This window comes from Zootoca vivipara, chromosome 7 (genome assembly GCF_963506605.1).
Source record: "Zootoca vivipara chromosome 7, rZooViv1.1, whole genome shotgun sequence".
Taxonomy (NCBI): domain Eukaryota; kingdom Metazoa; phylum Chordata; class Lepidosauria; order Squamata; family Lacertidae; genus Zootoca; species Zootoca vivipara.
The window spans coordinates 90,600,713-90,615,747 of record NC_083282.1 but is presented as its reverse complement, the minus strand read 5'-3'; the positions used below and the strand labels follow the sequence as shown (position 1 = coordinate 90,615,747).

At 46.9% G+C, this 15,035-nt stretch overlaps 2 protein-coding genes across 2 annotated transcripts in view; one reads left to right on the top strand and one right to left on the bottom strand.

Moving 5' to 3' along the window:
* Nucleotides 1–2,460, top strand: part of LOC118088418 (tripartite motif-containing protein 54-like) — a 32,462-nt gene extending 30,002 nt beyond the window's left edge. Inside the window, exons 10-11 of the mRNA XM_060277357.1 lie at nt 195–316; nt 2,050–2,460. Coding sequence (XP_060133340.1) covers nt 195–299 — 105 coding nt within the window. The 3' untranslated portion in view covers nt 300–316; nt 2,050–2,460. The remainder of the gene's footprint in view (nt 1–194; nt 317–2,049) is intronic.
* Nucleotides 2,461–3,790: 1,330 nt separating this feature from the next.
* Nucleotides 3,791–4,255, bottom strand: LOC118089389 (corticoliberin-like). The gene has a single exon (XM_035123995.1). It carries the CDS (start codon nt 4,253–4,255, stop codon nt 3,821–3,823), a length of 435 nt encoding a protein of 144 aa, XP_034979886.1. The 3' UTR covers nt 3,791–3,820.
* Nucleotides 4,256–15,035: the final 10,780 nt, after the last annotated feature.

Genomic DNA, 15,035 nt, shown 5'->3' with positions numbered 1-15,035 from the left:
ATGTATGTGTAAATAAATATAATAATAATAATAATAATAATAATAATAATAATAATAATAATAATAGGTTTCTTTGTACTCTGCATGCATTGGTTGCCTCTATGTTTTTAGAAGCGCACACTCCAAAACTCTCTTCGTCTATCCTTGACCGTTGAGGCTGCTTTTCACTCCCTGAATCCCCCTCCTTTCCCCAGGCTCCTGCATCCAGTCCCACCGCTGAGAGATGGAGAAGTGAGGAGATTACTGAACCTCTCCTCAGCAGCTTCTTCAACCCGACGACCCTTTGGCTACACGATTAAGGAGAGTTAGTGCATAGGTGAGGACGGAACCGGAGGACATCTCAGTCCACGCTGGCAGTTTCCATGCTTTCTGCTCTGCAGTCGCTAAAATACAGGAAGGGAGCTTGGAAGGGGGGGGTCATCAGATTGGACTCTCCTCCAGCTACACAAACATAACAGAGAAAGGGAAACATACCTGAACAAGCATGGCTGAAGCCTTAAGTCAGGGGTGGGCAGAAGGTCAACTGGGATCTGCTAGCTGAACGTTTGAGTGATTTGAAGTTGATCCACAAGGGTTTCTGATGTCCAATTGTTTAACAGTGGCAACAATACAGTGGTACCTCTACTTACGAATTTAATGCGTTCCAAACGCACATTTGTAAGTCGAAAAAAATTGTAAGTCGAATCCCATAGGAATGCATTGGGAGAAAAAATTCGTAAGTCGAAGCAACCCTCTCTAAAAATTCGTAAGTAGAAAAAATCCTATCTAAACAGCATCCAAGATGGCGGACGGAGCTCCATTCGTAAGTAGAAACATTAGTAAGTCGAGTCATTCGTAAGTAGAGGTACCACTGTAAAATGCCTCACCCCCCCAAAAAAAATCCTTCTGAAATGAAGAAGCCAGTGGTGGGGGAAAGGACTTTGAGAGCAGTTCATTTCTGGTTCTAGGAACAAATTATTTATTGCATCATTTATATTCCACCTTTTCCTCCAATGAGCTCAAGGTGGTATGCATGGTTCTCCCCCCCCCAAAAAAAATCCCAACAACAGCCCTGTGAGGTACCGTAGGTTAGGCTGAGAGGCACTAACTGGCCAAGGTCACTCAGCAAGGCTCATGGCTGAGTGGGGTTTTGAACACTGGTCTCCCAGGTCCTAGTCCAGCACCCTGACCACTACACCGTCTCGGGCTCCTCTTCTGCAGTTTCTGCCATCAATACTTGGCTTTGATTGATGCATCTCTGGGTTTGAGTGAAAGCAACGTCAGTGCCCAAAGCCTGAAGTCTTCCCACCATAAGATCACAACATCCATGATTCAGTGTCTCTGAATGTTGCAGTGAGCCTTCAGGGCAGTATCAGGGGACCTCTTTGTGCCTGGCATTCTGAGACCTCGCCGCTGCCGTCTCTGCAGAAAGTGTGTAATATCTGGAGGATTGTGAATTGATGGTTGTGTCAATGGAAGGAGAGAAGGAATTTGGAGCAGGGCTGTGGAAACCTTAGCTTTGGGGACCAAATGTGGCCCTCCAGGGCTTCTTTGGCCCCCGAGGCTCTTCCTGGGTCATGCTTCATCCCAGTCATGGCCTTGCTCTGCCTTCTCCTCGAGAGATTTTGCCTATGATAATGACATTTGTTTGTTGGGGTGGGAGGTGGAGAGATGCATGGGGATGTAGAAACATCTGGCTTTTGCATGGCTGGAATGAACGGTAGCTTCCTGCTTGAGGTATGAGGCATATCTCTTGCTATGCCTGTTTTCACCTCTGGCCCTTCCCTGCACTAGCATGCGGGCCCTGGAAGGTTCTCCATAAGGGAATATGGCCCTCGAAAAATGTTCCCCACCCCTGCTCTGGATAGTGAATGAAGCTATTGCAGATGGATCCATTTTGGACTGGCCAGAATCCAGATTAGGGTCTAAGCCTGAGCACAGATGCTTAAAATCCACTGCCCGATCCTCTCTCCACCTTGAAGTTTTCCATATATCATCACAATATGCTCCCTTGCATCCTGACGCATGTTCTCCTGGTGTTTGATCTCCTGGTCTTTTCTTAACCATCAGGTCCAACTGCACCCTTCAGGAGAATCTATTGCTCAGCACATCAGTTGACCTAACCCACTCCGTTGTGCAAGATCATCAAGGAGGGAGACGCACCAGTGCAGAGCTCAAGCAAGTGAGCCAGACCACATACTCAAAAGGACAGCACCCCCTTGGCACTCCTCAGCATTCCTATTTCCTCTCCTTTCACTGTTACCCCCCCCCCCAACCACATTCTCACCTTATTCTCTTCCACTTTGGTGCTTTCCAGAGAGGAGTATTAAATTCAAGATGATGCAAAGTGCATCCCCACTCTTTGAATTTGTTTAGAACCTGTGATTTGCAGAGGTTGAAGGCCCCGCCTGTGTTTGACCCCAGCTTAAGAAGGAAGCAGCCTTATTAAAAAATAAAGTTTATTCCGGACACTTCAGTGTACACCCTCCGGTTGGGTGGTTGCTTTAGTAATCCATTGGAGACTGAGAGATAATAACATCTGTACATGACTAAATCAGCCAGGTCACACTTAGATCAGGAGGTATGAACTGCTGGGTATCAGCAAGAGAAGCCACAATGTCTTCGGCACTCTGAACAGACGCACACACACACATACACATGTTTTGCCATGATCACATCCTCATGATCCCAAAGCTGTAGAAAAGATACAAGACATGCTTATAGCACCCTCCCCCCCCCAAACACTCAATAAGCTGTACATTTTTGGCAGGATTTAATCACAGGCTTGATGATGGACAGTTTAAGGACCTCTGCTTCTAGCTGAGTTCCAGCACAGGAAAGATTCTCCCCACCCCACCCCCACTGTATCTGAAATAAAAAAAAATGACCTCCTTCCTTATCAGGAAAGAGTAGAAGACTAGATTCCCCCTGAATCTTGCTCAAAGATCTGCTTGCAGAACCACTGCGGCTTTTCAGTTCTTAAAAATTTCTGTATGAACCTCTGCAGGTTTCCTGCCTTTGGAACAAGCACTTCAAATTGTGTGCTGTACCTGCGAATGCAACGCTAGAAAAAACTCTTCATGACGTTCTAGGAGAGCATTTTCACTCATGATCATAGCCTGTTGTTGTTGTTGTTGTTGTTGTTGTTGTTGTTGTTGTTGTTGTTGTTTAGTCATTTAGTCGTGTCCGACTCTTCATGACCCCATAGACCAGAGCACGCCAGGCACTCCTGTATTCCACTGCCTCCCGCAGTTTGGTCAAACTCATGTTGGTAGCTTTGAGAACACTGTCCAACCATCTCGTCCTCTGTCGTCCCCTTCTCCTTGTGCCCTCCATCTTTCCCAACATCAGGGTCTTTTCCAGGGAGTCTTCTCTTCTCATGAGGTGGTCAAAGAATTGGAGCCTCAGCTTCACAATCTGTCCTTCCAGTGAGCCATAGCCTGTTAGCCTTGCCCAACTCATACCCCCCACTTCTTCTACCATCTCAAATTTGGAACACCTTTTGCACAGAAACTGCCCTTTTCTCACTTATGCCCCTCTGTCAAAGAGGGTTGGTGTGCATTGACAGCACTATAGAAAGTATAGGAACAATATTAATTAGAAACTTTCTGGGAGTTGTAGTAAAACACATTGTCTTCTTTTGTTGCTGGGCAGAAGGACCCCCCCCACACACATACATACACACACACACACACACAAGTGTAGGAGAAATTGACAGAGCAGACCCAAGATTAAGGGATATCACATCATCTCCCCCCCCCAAAAAAAACCCCAACTGCACAATTGAAAGAATAAATGTTAAGCTTTACAGTTATGCCCAGTCCCTCCATTCAATCCCTGTTCACTTGCCAATATTATGCAGCAATATTTTGTTACTCCGAGCTTTCTGAGCCAGTCTCTCTTCCCGGGACATCTCCAGGAACTCCCGGAGGAGGTGAAAGGTCAAGTCTAGGGAGTTTGGGCGGCCATCGCGTCTTTTGCTGGAGGCAGCAGACCGCTCAGCTCTCTGCTGCTGCTGGGACCCCGATCTGGCCTCTGGTGGTTTGCAGGACCTGGGAGATCTTTGGTCTTGGAAGAGTCCCTCTTCTGAACCAGCCGGGGGTCTTGGAGGGTTGTCCTCCCATTCTGAGCGGCTAAGCCACTGCTCCCAGCTCAGGCTACTTACAGGGAGCAGATGGGACACGGCTGGCCTGGGCCACCCCGAAGGGAGGCAGGATTTCAGCGGGAGAAACAGGAGGAGGAGGCAAAAGGCAGCTGAGACCATCTGTGCCATCATCAAATGTCCTTTGTCTAGGAGAAAATGCAGCATCCGAGTTAACTATGGGCCCCAGCAGGAATGGATTTACTTCAAAGCACCTCCCCCCCCCACACACTCTAAGAGCCCCAAAGGGGCTAACAATGTAAACAGCATCAAAACAAGAATTAAAAACAAGCTAGCTGCTTAAACACTGGAGAACTGTGAACATACAAGGCCTTCCATTAGCATAATGAGACTTGTCTCCCTCTCTCTTCATCCTGGTTCAGGAGGTTGGGGGAAACCTCAGAACATCATGTGAGGAGAGGAGAGGGGAGAATCAGTCCACCCAGCCAGCTGAAAATCTTTGCACTGGTGGAATGAGGGTGATAATGCTACAATTATTTCCTCCCTGGGTCTTTTTGGGGGGTCTGGGGGTGAGTGGCTGTAGCTTGGTTGTAGAGCAGTACAATCAAGCAGTACACAAATTGAAATCAATTAATAAGATAGAAGATATGTCTGAGAACTTTGAGGGTTGCTGCCAGCCTGAGTAAGCAATATTGAGCTAGGTGGATGTGCTTTAAAGCATCATCAGAGTCTCTCTCTCTCTCTCTCTCTCTCTCTCTCTCTCTCTCTCTCTCTCTCTCTCTCTCTCTCTGTGTGTGTGTGTGTGTGTGTCTTTTAAATGAAGTGAATAGTTGATTAATTGCAAGGGTGGTTTGGTAACAGAGGGCAGGCTGTCTTTCAGAGATGCTTTCTTCACATTGCAGAAAACCATAGAATCACAGAATTATAGAATTGGAAGGGAATCAAAGGATCATCTAGTCCAACCCCCTGCAGTGCAGGAATTTCCACATCTTACTGTCAAGGAAGCCCAGCCTTCACCCAAACACAGTTCAAAGACTCCTGCAACTAGCTCAGTGCACTTTGCATTCAACTCAATTCATTTCTGCCACCTGATAATGTTTCAGGGACACCTCAGGAAGCAGCCTTAAAACTGGTCAGTCTAAACTCAGTCTATTGCCTGCCGACTCTGATTGACAGCAGCTCTCCAGGGTGTCAGATTTGGGGCTGGTTGCTCCTGTCACCTGCTATACCTGATTCTTCTAACTGCAAGTGCCAGGGGCTAAATTTCAGATTACCCAGGTAGGGTTAGAAATGTCTCCATTCTGAAAGCTTGGAGAGCCACTGCCAGTCAGTGCAGGCAATACAGAGCTAGATGGACCAAAGATCTGATTCAGTAGAAGGCATCTTCCTGTTGCTATTTGTCTGAGGTGGAGGAGGTGCTGTGTCTTGTTGATAACAGAACATACTTTGCATGTACAGAGTCTATGTTAAATCTCTAGCACTAACTCATTTCCTAAAGAGTCAAGCGTTTTGTGTGTTCATAGAATTGAAGAGTGGGGAGGCGCCCTCAAGCGTCCTCTGATCCAACCCCCTGCAGTGCAGGAATCTCAGCTAAAAGATGGCTATCATATCACCTCTCAGAACACATCTGGAATGGCAATGGAATGGCTACGACCCACTGCCTCATGAAAACCATCAATTAGCTGCTTTCTCTTATTTCCCCGGATGTAGAATCTATGCCTATGACAGCTGCATAGCAAACATTCAACAAGTGTCATTTTTTCATGCTACCCTGTGTACCTATGCTGGACTAAGCCACGCTATTGAATTTGGTTAATGTGTGTCTGCAAAGAACCAATGCTGCATTTACTCCGTGTCACAGCGGATTTAAACATAATGCTGGCATTAAATGGATCTAAAAGCACTACTCTGATGTTGAGAGAGTTGTACTGTGCCCAGAAAAGCACCAGAACACTTTAAAAAATAAATAAATGAAGGGGGGGGGGTCATCAAAACTTTATTACCCCCAACCAAAGAGCCATCCCTGTGCTGCAGATGGCCATGTACAAGAAAGATTTGAGCAACACAATGTGGCTGGCTTAAGTAAATGAGCCAAGCTGCACACAAAGGAAAAGCATGGAGCCCTGGGGATTAAAGGAAATAGAGATGAAAAACCAATGTGACTTGGAATAATAACACCCTATATTCGTACCTTGGTCATGAAGCTCATGTTAATTCACCCTGATTTATTGGGAACCAAACATTATCGGCTTCTCTAGAAATGATCACCCACATCCAAAAACTTGCCTTACATTCTCTGCTTGTAAGGAGATCCCTGCTGAATCATATTATGGGTCTAGCACCTGATTTCTAATGGTGTGAACCAAATTCCTTGGGGGAAGTCACTGTCATTTGCTCGCCTTGAGTCTGCCTTCCAGAGCTATACTGCTACAGACCATGGAGGCTCCAGTCTATTTAGCTATAAAAACTACTACCTGCCAATACATTTTCCTCTTCCATGAATGGGTGTGATCCCTCTTCAAACCCATCTACATGAAAATTAGGAGGTCCTGCTGTGGATGGGGTTGCCAGACTCAATAGAGGACAGGACTTCTGTGCCTTTAATTGCCCTGCTCTCTTTTGAGTCTGGAAACCTTGAAGAGAAACCAGCAGACCCTTTGTTTAATTTCCAAGCAAAGGGTCTGCTGGTTTCTCTTTAAGGTTTCCAGACGCAAAAGAGAGCAGGGCAATTAAAGGCACAGAAGTCCTGTCCTCTATTGAGACTGGCAACCCTAGCTGTGGATCAGTGGAAGGAATGAGTTAAATAGGTTTGATTGGTTTTAAACTTGTCATTTATATTGCCTTAACCTGCCCCGGGACCTTACAGTGGAGGGTGGAAGGATGATGATGATAATAATTAATTAATAGTATTGGATTGGAAAGAATAACAAGAATAGCAGCAGCCTTTCAAGTGCTGGTGGGGGTATACCCTCCCTTCCTCAAGACATAGAAAGTTATATCCAAGCATTTAATATCCCATTAATAAATACTTAACAAATAAGCACGTGTCTGCACTCCTGGGAGATCTTTGCTCCTGTCCCTGTTCTATAGAGGTAAACATAGAAATGCCACTTCATAGCTGATCTTTCACCTCCGTCTCCCCAGGTGAAGAGGTTGTACCTACAATCTCTCTGCACCTGTAGCTTCCCGGTTCCTTGGCTTCAGTTACATAGAAGCTTCTTTCCTTCACCCCTCCCCATCCCTCACCTGAAAACCCAAGAGCAGCTCACCTGCCTCTTTGCTTCAGAATTATAACCCCGCACCTTAGGATTCCCCTTGGCATGTAATCACGCCCAACTCCTCGCTCCGGATGCTACATCCCAGGTGCGCTACCAGGGTCTATCTGAAAGGAGGGCTTGGTCCTGGCAACTCACCTTGCGCAGCCTTCAAGAGGTTTCGGTCTTTTGCCCCACAACTCTTGCGTGGCGCTGCTGACACCCCCAATCTTTATCAGACTCCTGTCTGCAAGAAGCCAGCAGACCTATTTATAGGGGGGAGACTCCTTGCACCGCTCCCGGCTCCTTCCACCCCTCCTTCCCCGGCAGGAGCGGGTGAGAGAGAGAGAGAGAGAAAGATGGGGTGGGGGCTCCCTAGCACCGGGAACTGTGACGTAGGTCTTCTCCAGCCCCGGGAGGGGAAGAGGAACGAGGGAGCGGAGTCCTCTTCTAAAGAGATTGCATTAAACATGTACACATATAAAATTGCTGGGGTTGAATTACCGCAAATACGGCAAGGCAGGCGCGGGAGCTGTCCGAAGTGCTGAAATCGCCGGTGCTGGCTGGATTGCGGTGGACGCAACGGGGCTGAAGTTGGTTCCTAGTTTCGGGTTCCTTATTAAACATAGAGTTGAATGAACGGAATGCGAAGGATCTCAGTTTCTTCTTCTATGCTTTCCAGTTACCCGGGCTGGGGACGTGGGGACAGGGAGAAGGAGGGTGCTGGGTGGATGAACATCCTGCTGCAGCTTTGGGGGGGTTCAGTCTTCAGGATGTCCCGAGTCCCGCCTAGTTCAAATAACAAAGGAACATAAGAATAAATTGCTGGGTCAGGCCAATGGCTGATATAGTCCAGCAGCCTGTTCTCACATTGGCCAAACAGATGCCTGGGGGGAAACCAGGGAGCAGAACATGAAAATAGAAGCCCTCTCCCCTCCTGCGGTTTCCAGCAACTGGTATTCGGGTGCATTGCTGCCTCCAAGCATGGAAGCAGAGCATAGCCATTGTAGCTAGTAGCCCTCGATAGCCTCCATGAATTTGTCCAATTCTTTTGGGTTCCTATATCTGTGGGGGGAGAAACTACAAGAAGAAACTTGACAAACTAGTCCCTTTGACTAGGCAATGGCTAATTAGCATAACCAAAGAAGTTGCTCTGGGGCATAGAATGAACGGGTGGGTCTTGCCCTCCCTCCTCCCCGAAATATTAGGGGAAAGAGCAATAGGAGAGTAGTGCGAGTGAGTGAGGTGGGAGCTGGCTGGGAGCTGGACACAGAGACATGCCTGCTCTGGGCTGGATCCAAACTTGTGATGAATGAAGAAGCACGATCAATGGGGGTGCTAATGCTGTGTGAGGCTGAGGTATCTAATGCTCAGGTTGTATCTACCTGCAAACAAAACCATATATCCTAAAGACACCACAGTTGCCACGGAGCTTCCTTCCAAGGAAGCCAAACCTGAGTAAACACCTGGAACCGCTGGATTCTCTCACTGCTCAGAGATTGGGGTGGTGTGTAACAGTACTGTAGCAGTTTGGGCTTGGTTAGTAGCAATCGCAACCACCACAAGTCAACATAGATGGGGTAGCGGACTCGTTCCACTGTTCCAGATCCCCAGTTTCCTCTCCTGCAGAGTCTTAAAGCTTGGGACTTTACAAAGTCCCATTCCTTGTTTGGGAGGGAGCAGTGGGGGAGTGAAGAGTGAGTATTTTATGGATTATTATTATTATTATTATTTTAAGCATATTCAAAGCTCAGCTCCTTCCAGACCTGAGAGGTATATTTGACAATATTTCCTCATCTCTTTTATTCTCACAACATCCTTGTAAGACATAGGGGATCATTACCCCTATTTTACAGATGATGAATTTAGGCTATCCAGTATGTCTATGGCTCTCTTGTGCTTCCAAACCAATTGTCCATTTGATCTTGCCCCAACATAATGAGGGAACTCTGTTTAGATATTTTGAGCAGCCAATACACTTGCAACTCATTACCAAGCTTAAAACCATGGAGACACCTGGTATGAACAGAGGCGTAGGATTCTTATCTCATTATACATGATCAAGCATGATCAAGCTTTCTTTAGCACCTCAGCCCTTGCTTTTTCCCGCAAGACCAATTGCAGTCATTAACAGTCGTTAACAGTCATCAACAGGTTTACCACTCCTATCAGCCCATCACCCATTCCCATCACCCCCCACCTTCTGAATATACATAAGGGTCTGGTTACTTCTGTTTCAGTGTATCTGAAGAAGTGTGCATGCACACGAAAGGGGTGAGATGGCTAAAAAGAGCTTTAGCATGTATAATCCAATTCAGACCAGGTCTCTCCGTGGTTTTAAGTTTGGTAATAAGTTGCAATTCAGCAACTTCTCTTTCCAGTCTATTCCTGAAATTCTTTTGTAATAAGACAGCTACTTTGAGATCTTGTATAGAATGTCCTGGGAGATTGAAGTGTTCTCCTACTGGTTTCTCTGTCTTGTGATTCCTGATGTCTGGGGGGAGAGAAAGAGAACTAACAGCAGCAGATAGGTGTCTTGGCAGTGATATAATAAGAGATTATAACAGGAGTTTAGAGGGGCATAAAGCAGACATACGCTTGTGCTGGTTTTCTTCTTCCAAATGAGAGGCTGCTCCCCTGTCTCATGCACATCGGCACTTCTCTGTGTTGTGCTCCAGGCTGTCTGCATTCTGCATCCAATGTGGCCTTTGGGTATCTGAAGAGTCTCTTCTTCCAGTTTGTATGGGTAGTCTTTAGTTGTGAGGTTGCGACTTAGAGACAAAGCTTCTTGTGCCTTTAAAAAAAAAACACCCAACAACCATGGAACACCATTTGCTGTGTTGCTGAGTTGTTGGAAACTGGAACTGACTAGTGGACAATGGAGTTCCCTGTGGTGTTGTGGACTTTAGCTGGAGGATGTAGGAGTTGCCCAGGGTTGGAGGCAGAATACTGCTTGAGAGGGATAGTTAAGCAAATACAAAAAGAAAATGGTTGCTGGAGTCCAGTGTTGTAGGCTGCAATCGGTAGGTGCATTTATTTTTATTTTTGAAATTTACCAGTAGCGGCTGCATTTCCCACCCTAGGCTTATACTCGAGTCAATAAGTTTCCCCAGTTTTTTGTGGTAAAATTAGGTGCCTCGGCTTATATTCGGGTCGGCTTATACTCGGTAACTGTCAACCTCCCTCAGTCTGGGGCTCCATGCAAGATCTCATCTCGTGGAGTTGAAATGATCATGAGAACAGTGATGAAGCAGCCCAGAACTACATGGGGGGAACTTGTCAATGATCTCAGGGCAGCTGGGACCTTAGTCACCATGAAAACAGTTGGTAACACACTACGCCGTGAAGGACTGAGATCTTGCAGAGCCCGCAAGGTCCCCTTGCTCAAGACAGCACATGTACAGGCCCATCTGCAGTTTGCCAATGTACATCGGAATGACCCAGAGGAGAACTGGGTGAAAGTGCTGTGGTTAGATGAGACCCAAATCAAGCTCTTTGGCATTAATTCAACTCGCCGTGTTTGGAGGAGGAGGAACCCAAGAACCCCAAGAACACCATCCCCACCGTCAAACATGGAGGGGGACATGTTATGCTTTGGGGGTGTCTTTCTGCTAAGGGGACAGGACACCTTCACTGCATCGAAGGGACGGTGGACGGGACCATGTATCGTCAAATCTTGGGTGAGCACCTCCTTTCCTCAGTCAGGGCATTGAAAATGGGTTGAGGATGGGTATTCCAGCATGACAATGACCCAAAACAAACAGCAAAGGCAATAAAGGAGTGGCTCAAGAAGCAGCACATCAAGGTCCTGGAGTGGCCTAGCCAGTCTCCAGACCTTAATCCCATCAAAAATCTGTGGAGGGAGCCTCAAAATCTTACTGACTTGGAGAGGATCTGCAAAGAGGAGTGGGACAAAATACCTCCTGAGATGTGTGCAAACCTGGTGGCCACCTACAAGAAACGTCTGACCTCTGTTATTGCCAACAATGGTTTTGCCACCAAGTATCAAGTCATCTTTTGCAAAGGGATCAAATACTTCACTCATTATAATGCACATCCATCTCTGACTTTTGTCTTCTGGGTTTCTGGGGGTTTCCCTGTTGTTATTCTGTCTCTCACAGCTACAATAAACCTACCATTAAAATTATGGACTGGTCATTTCTTTGTCAGAGGGCAAACGGGCAAATTTAGCAGGGGATCAAATACTTTTTTCCCTCACTGAACCTGCTTCTGGTAAAATCCTGAATGTGTTCCTGACGGGAATCACAAATTCACTCCCAGACTCCGGACTTCCCCATCATGCAGTGGGGACGGCGGCAAAAAGACAAGACAGTTGGACAACTCACTGTTCAGCTAACATGTGCACTATTTATCCAAGGTTACATTGACTTAGGTTGGAGGGAGCAAATCTGGGTAATTTAGATGTTTCAGATAGCTGGCATTCAGATAATGGGACTGTCTCTACTGTCATTTTTAAAATATTCTAATTGGCAATTTATAAGGACCTTTGTGTGAAGGGTTGGACTTTGATAGCTTCCTCTCATAACTAGATTATTTTTCCAGGCTACCATTTCATGCATCAAAAATAAGGAATATTTCTCTAGGTGCTTTGTGCGTGATTCATTTCGTGATCTCATGCAGTTTAAGACACCACTTAAGAAGCCCGGATAGTACTCTTGAAAGCAATTTTCTTCCCTTAGTTGAGTACGGAGGAAGCCTGCTTTTCTTTGTCTAATCACAAATAAATGGACCCCCCAAGTATTAACGTAAATTGGAGCTGTAGTTTACTTCACACACTCATCTATGGGGTTTCTTCTCTTTTTTATGGCATCATTCAGCATTTAGGATGGGAATGAGTTATCTATTGAGAGGCTGAGAGTTTAACATTCCATTCACAAAGCGTGTATATTTCTCAAAAGAACAGATAATTCGTGGAACTTTGCCTGCATGCAAACTACTTCCTCTCATCTTTTCCATGCTGGATCTTTAAGGTGAAATCCACAATGGTATCCTGGTTGGTTTGTTTCTTTTATGCCTTTAAGTCCCCTCCACCCTCCCCATCAATGAGTGAGTGGACATTGTAAGTCTAGAGCACACTGAAGTGACCTCTCTGGGGTGCAAGCCTGGGCAGTGTTCATGGAGGTCCTGGGCTGCCTGAAGGAGTGTCTCCACCCCCATTGTTCTGCCCGGACACTGAGGTCCAGCGCCGAGGGCCTTCTGGCGATTCCCTCCCTGCAAGAACCAAAGCTACAGGGAACCAGGGAGAGGGCCTTCTCGGTAGTGGCACCCACCCCGTGGAATGCCCTCCCATCAAATGTCAAAGAGATAAATAACTACCTGACATTTAGAAAACATCTGAAGGCAGCCCTGTTTAGGGAAGTTTTTCATGTGTGATATTTTAATGTATTTTAATCTCTGTTGGAAACCCAGCCGGATGGGCGGGGTACAAATAATAAATTGTTGTTGTTGTTGTTGTTGTTGTTGTTGTTGTTGACAAGACCCCTCTCTCAGCCTCACTGATGGGGTCCAAAGGAAAGCAGAGCAAGACGTTTGGCACCAGTTTGGCTGCAGGAGTTGCTGGACGGAGGCAAACAAGATGCCATCTAACCATCTTAGGGACTCCACTCTGGGTTCGTGTTGGGTTTGCTCCTTAGCCCTTTCTTCTCCCAAAGATATCCCTCAAGGCAGCAGAAGTTTAGGATCAGTGTTTTCTTTCTCCTGGATGGGCTACCTTCCCAGGATGATGAACCTCATCTGCCCCTCACTTCCCTCTGCTACCCCTCCACTAATAATAATAATAATAATAATAATAATAATAATAATAATAATATCCCCTTGGGGACCCAGGTGGCGCTGTGGTTAAACCACTGAGCCTAGGGCTTGCTGATCAGAAGGTCGGCGGTTCGAATCCCTGTGATGGGGTGAGCTCCCGTTGCTTGGTCCCAGCTCCTGCCAACCTAGCAGTTCGAAAGCATGTCAAAATGCAAGTAGATAAATAGGAACCGCTACAGCGGGAAGGTAAATGGTGTTTCCATGTGCTGCTCTGGTTTGCCAGAAGCGGCTTTGTCATGCTGGCCACATGACCTGGAAGCTATACGCCGGCTCCCTCGGCCAATAATGCGAGATGAGCGCGCAACCCCAGAGTCGGTCACGACTGGACCTAATGGTCAGGGGTCCCTTTACCTTTACCTTTAATATCCCCTTAGAAATGTCACCTCTTGGCTTTCTTCTGAAACCAGAGTCTCTATTGAAGCGCTCCTTAATGCTGAATGAGTGACCACTTTTACCTTTTTCTGGGCTGTGTTGCGATTGGACCCTGGGACAAAGGAGATTGAATGAAGCATCTCATTCAGAGACAAAGAGCAGAAGCTGTCGATTGCTACTAATCTAAGCCTTCATCTTTTGTAAGATGGAGTCTCATGAAACTCCATCATTTCTAATGATGTGCAATGATAACTCTTGCCATTGTGTGGGAAAGTGCAATCCAGCGGTAGGTTTCTGGCTCCCTCCTCTTTGCTTACTTTCCTCGTGGATTTCAAATGGGGAGGCTGCGTTACATGATGGGATACAGCATTTATATTATAAGTTTATGGCATTATGGTCAGGGGCGGAGGAAGGGTCGCCCTGGGTTTCACCACTGAGGGGTGACAAAATGGCGGGTGGCACTAACCGCTGGGCCTGCAGCATGCCTGAGCCACGCGTCTCTCCTGGAAGTGACACGGTGGCTTGGGCGCCTGCAGGCTCCGCGCTGCCCCGAACGGTCCCCACGGGGTGCTGGCCCCGTGCCGCCCCAGGCCCCCGATCGGCTTGCTCCGCTGCTGATTGTGGGGCATTTGATGTTGCAAATGGCAGGTGAGAAATGAGAAGTTTATCAGGATATGCAAACAGAGCATGACATCATCTATGGGCTCATCTACACTTCCGCTTGTCCTGTGATTTCTAGGCACAGGTCTGAGGGATTTTCCTTTTGTCTCTGCATTCCCCAGGAAAACCTGCTGTTTACTGCTGAAGGGGAAGAGACGTCAGTCTGCAGAAATCCCAACTGATGCTTGTTCTGATTCAACAGTAAGCAGCGGGTTTTCCTGGGGAAAGCAGAGGGACAAAAGAGATGCCTCTCAGACTTGTGCCTAGAATCATGGGACAAGTGGAGGTGTGCCTGAGCCCATTTCACGAATCCACACAACTCATTTCCAAGCTCATATTTGTTTGCATGGCAGGCAACAAAGACAGATTGATAAATATGCTTTGCCTCAAGGATTAGAGGCAGCAAAGCTTCTGAATACCAGCTGCTGGAAACTGCAGTGGGGGGAGACAGCTCTTGTGCCCAATCCTGCTTGTGGGTTTCCCACGGGCATCTGGTTGGCCACTGTGAGAACAGGATGCTGGACCATATGGGCCATTGGCCTGATGCTGCCACGTTCTTTTTCTATCCTTATGTTCTTAAATGCCTGTTGTCTTTGTCCATGGAGGGATACTGGAGTGGCTTGCCAGTTCCTTCTCCAGTTGGATCACGTTTAGTCAAAACTCTCCACTATGACCTGTCCATCTTGGGTGGCCCTGCATGGCATAGCACATAGCTTCTCTGAGTTATTCAAGTCCATGAAGGGGATCAAACCTATCCATTCTGAAGGAAATCAGCCCTGAGTGCTCACTGGAAGGACAGATCGTGAAGCTGAGGCTCCAATACTTTGGCCGCCTCA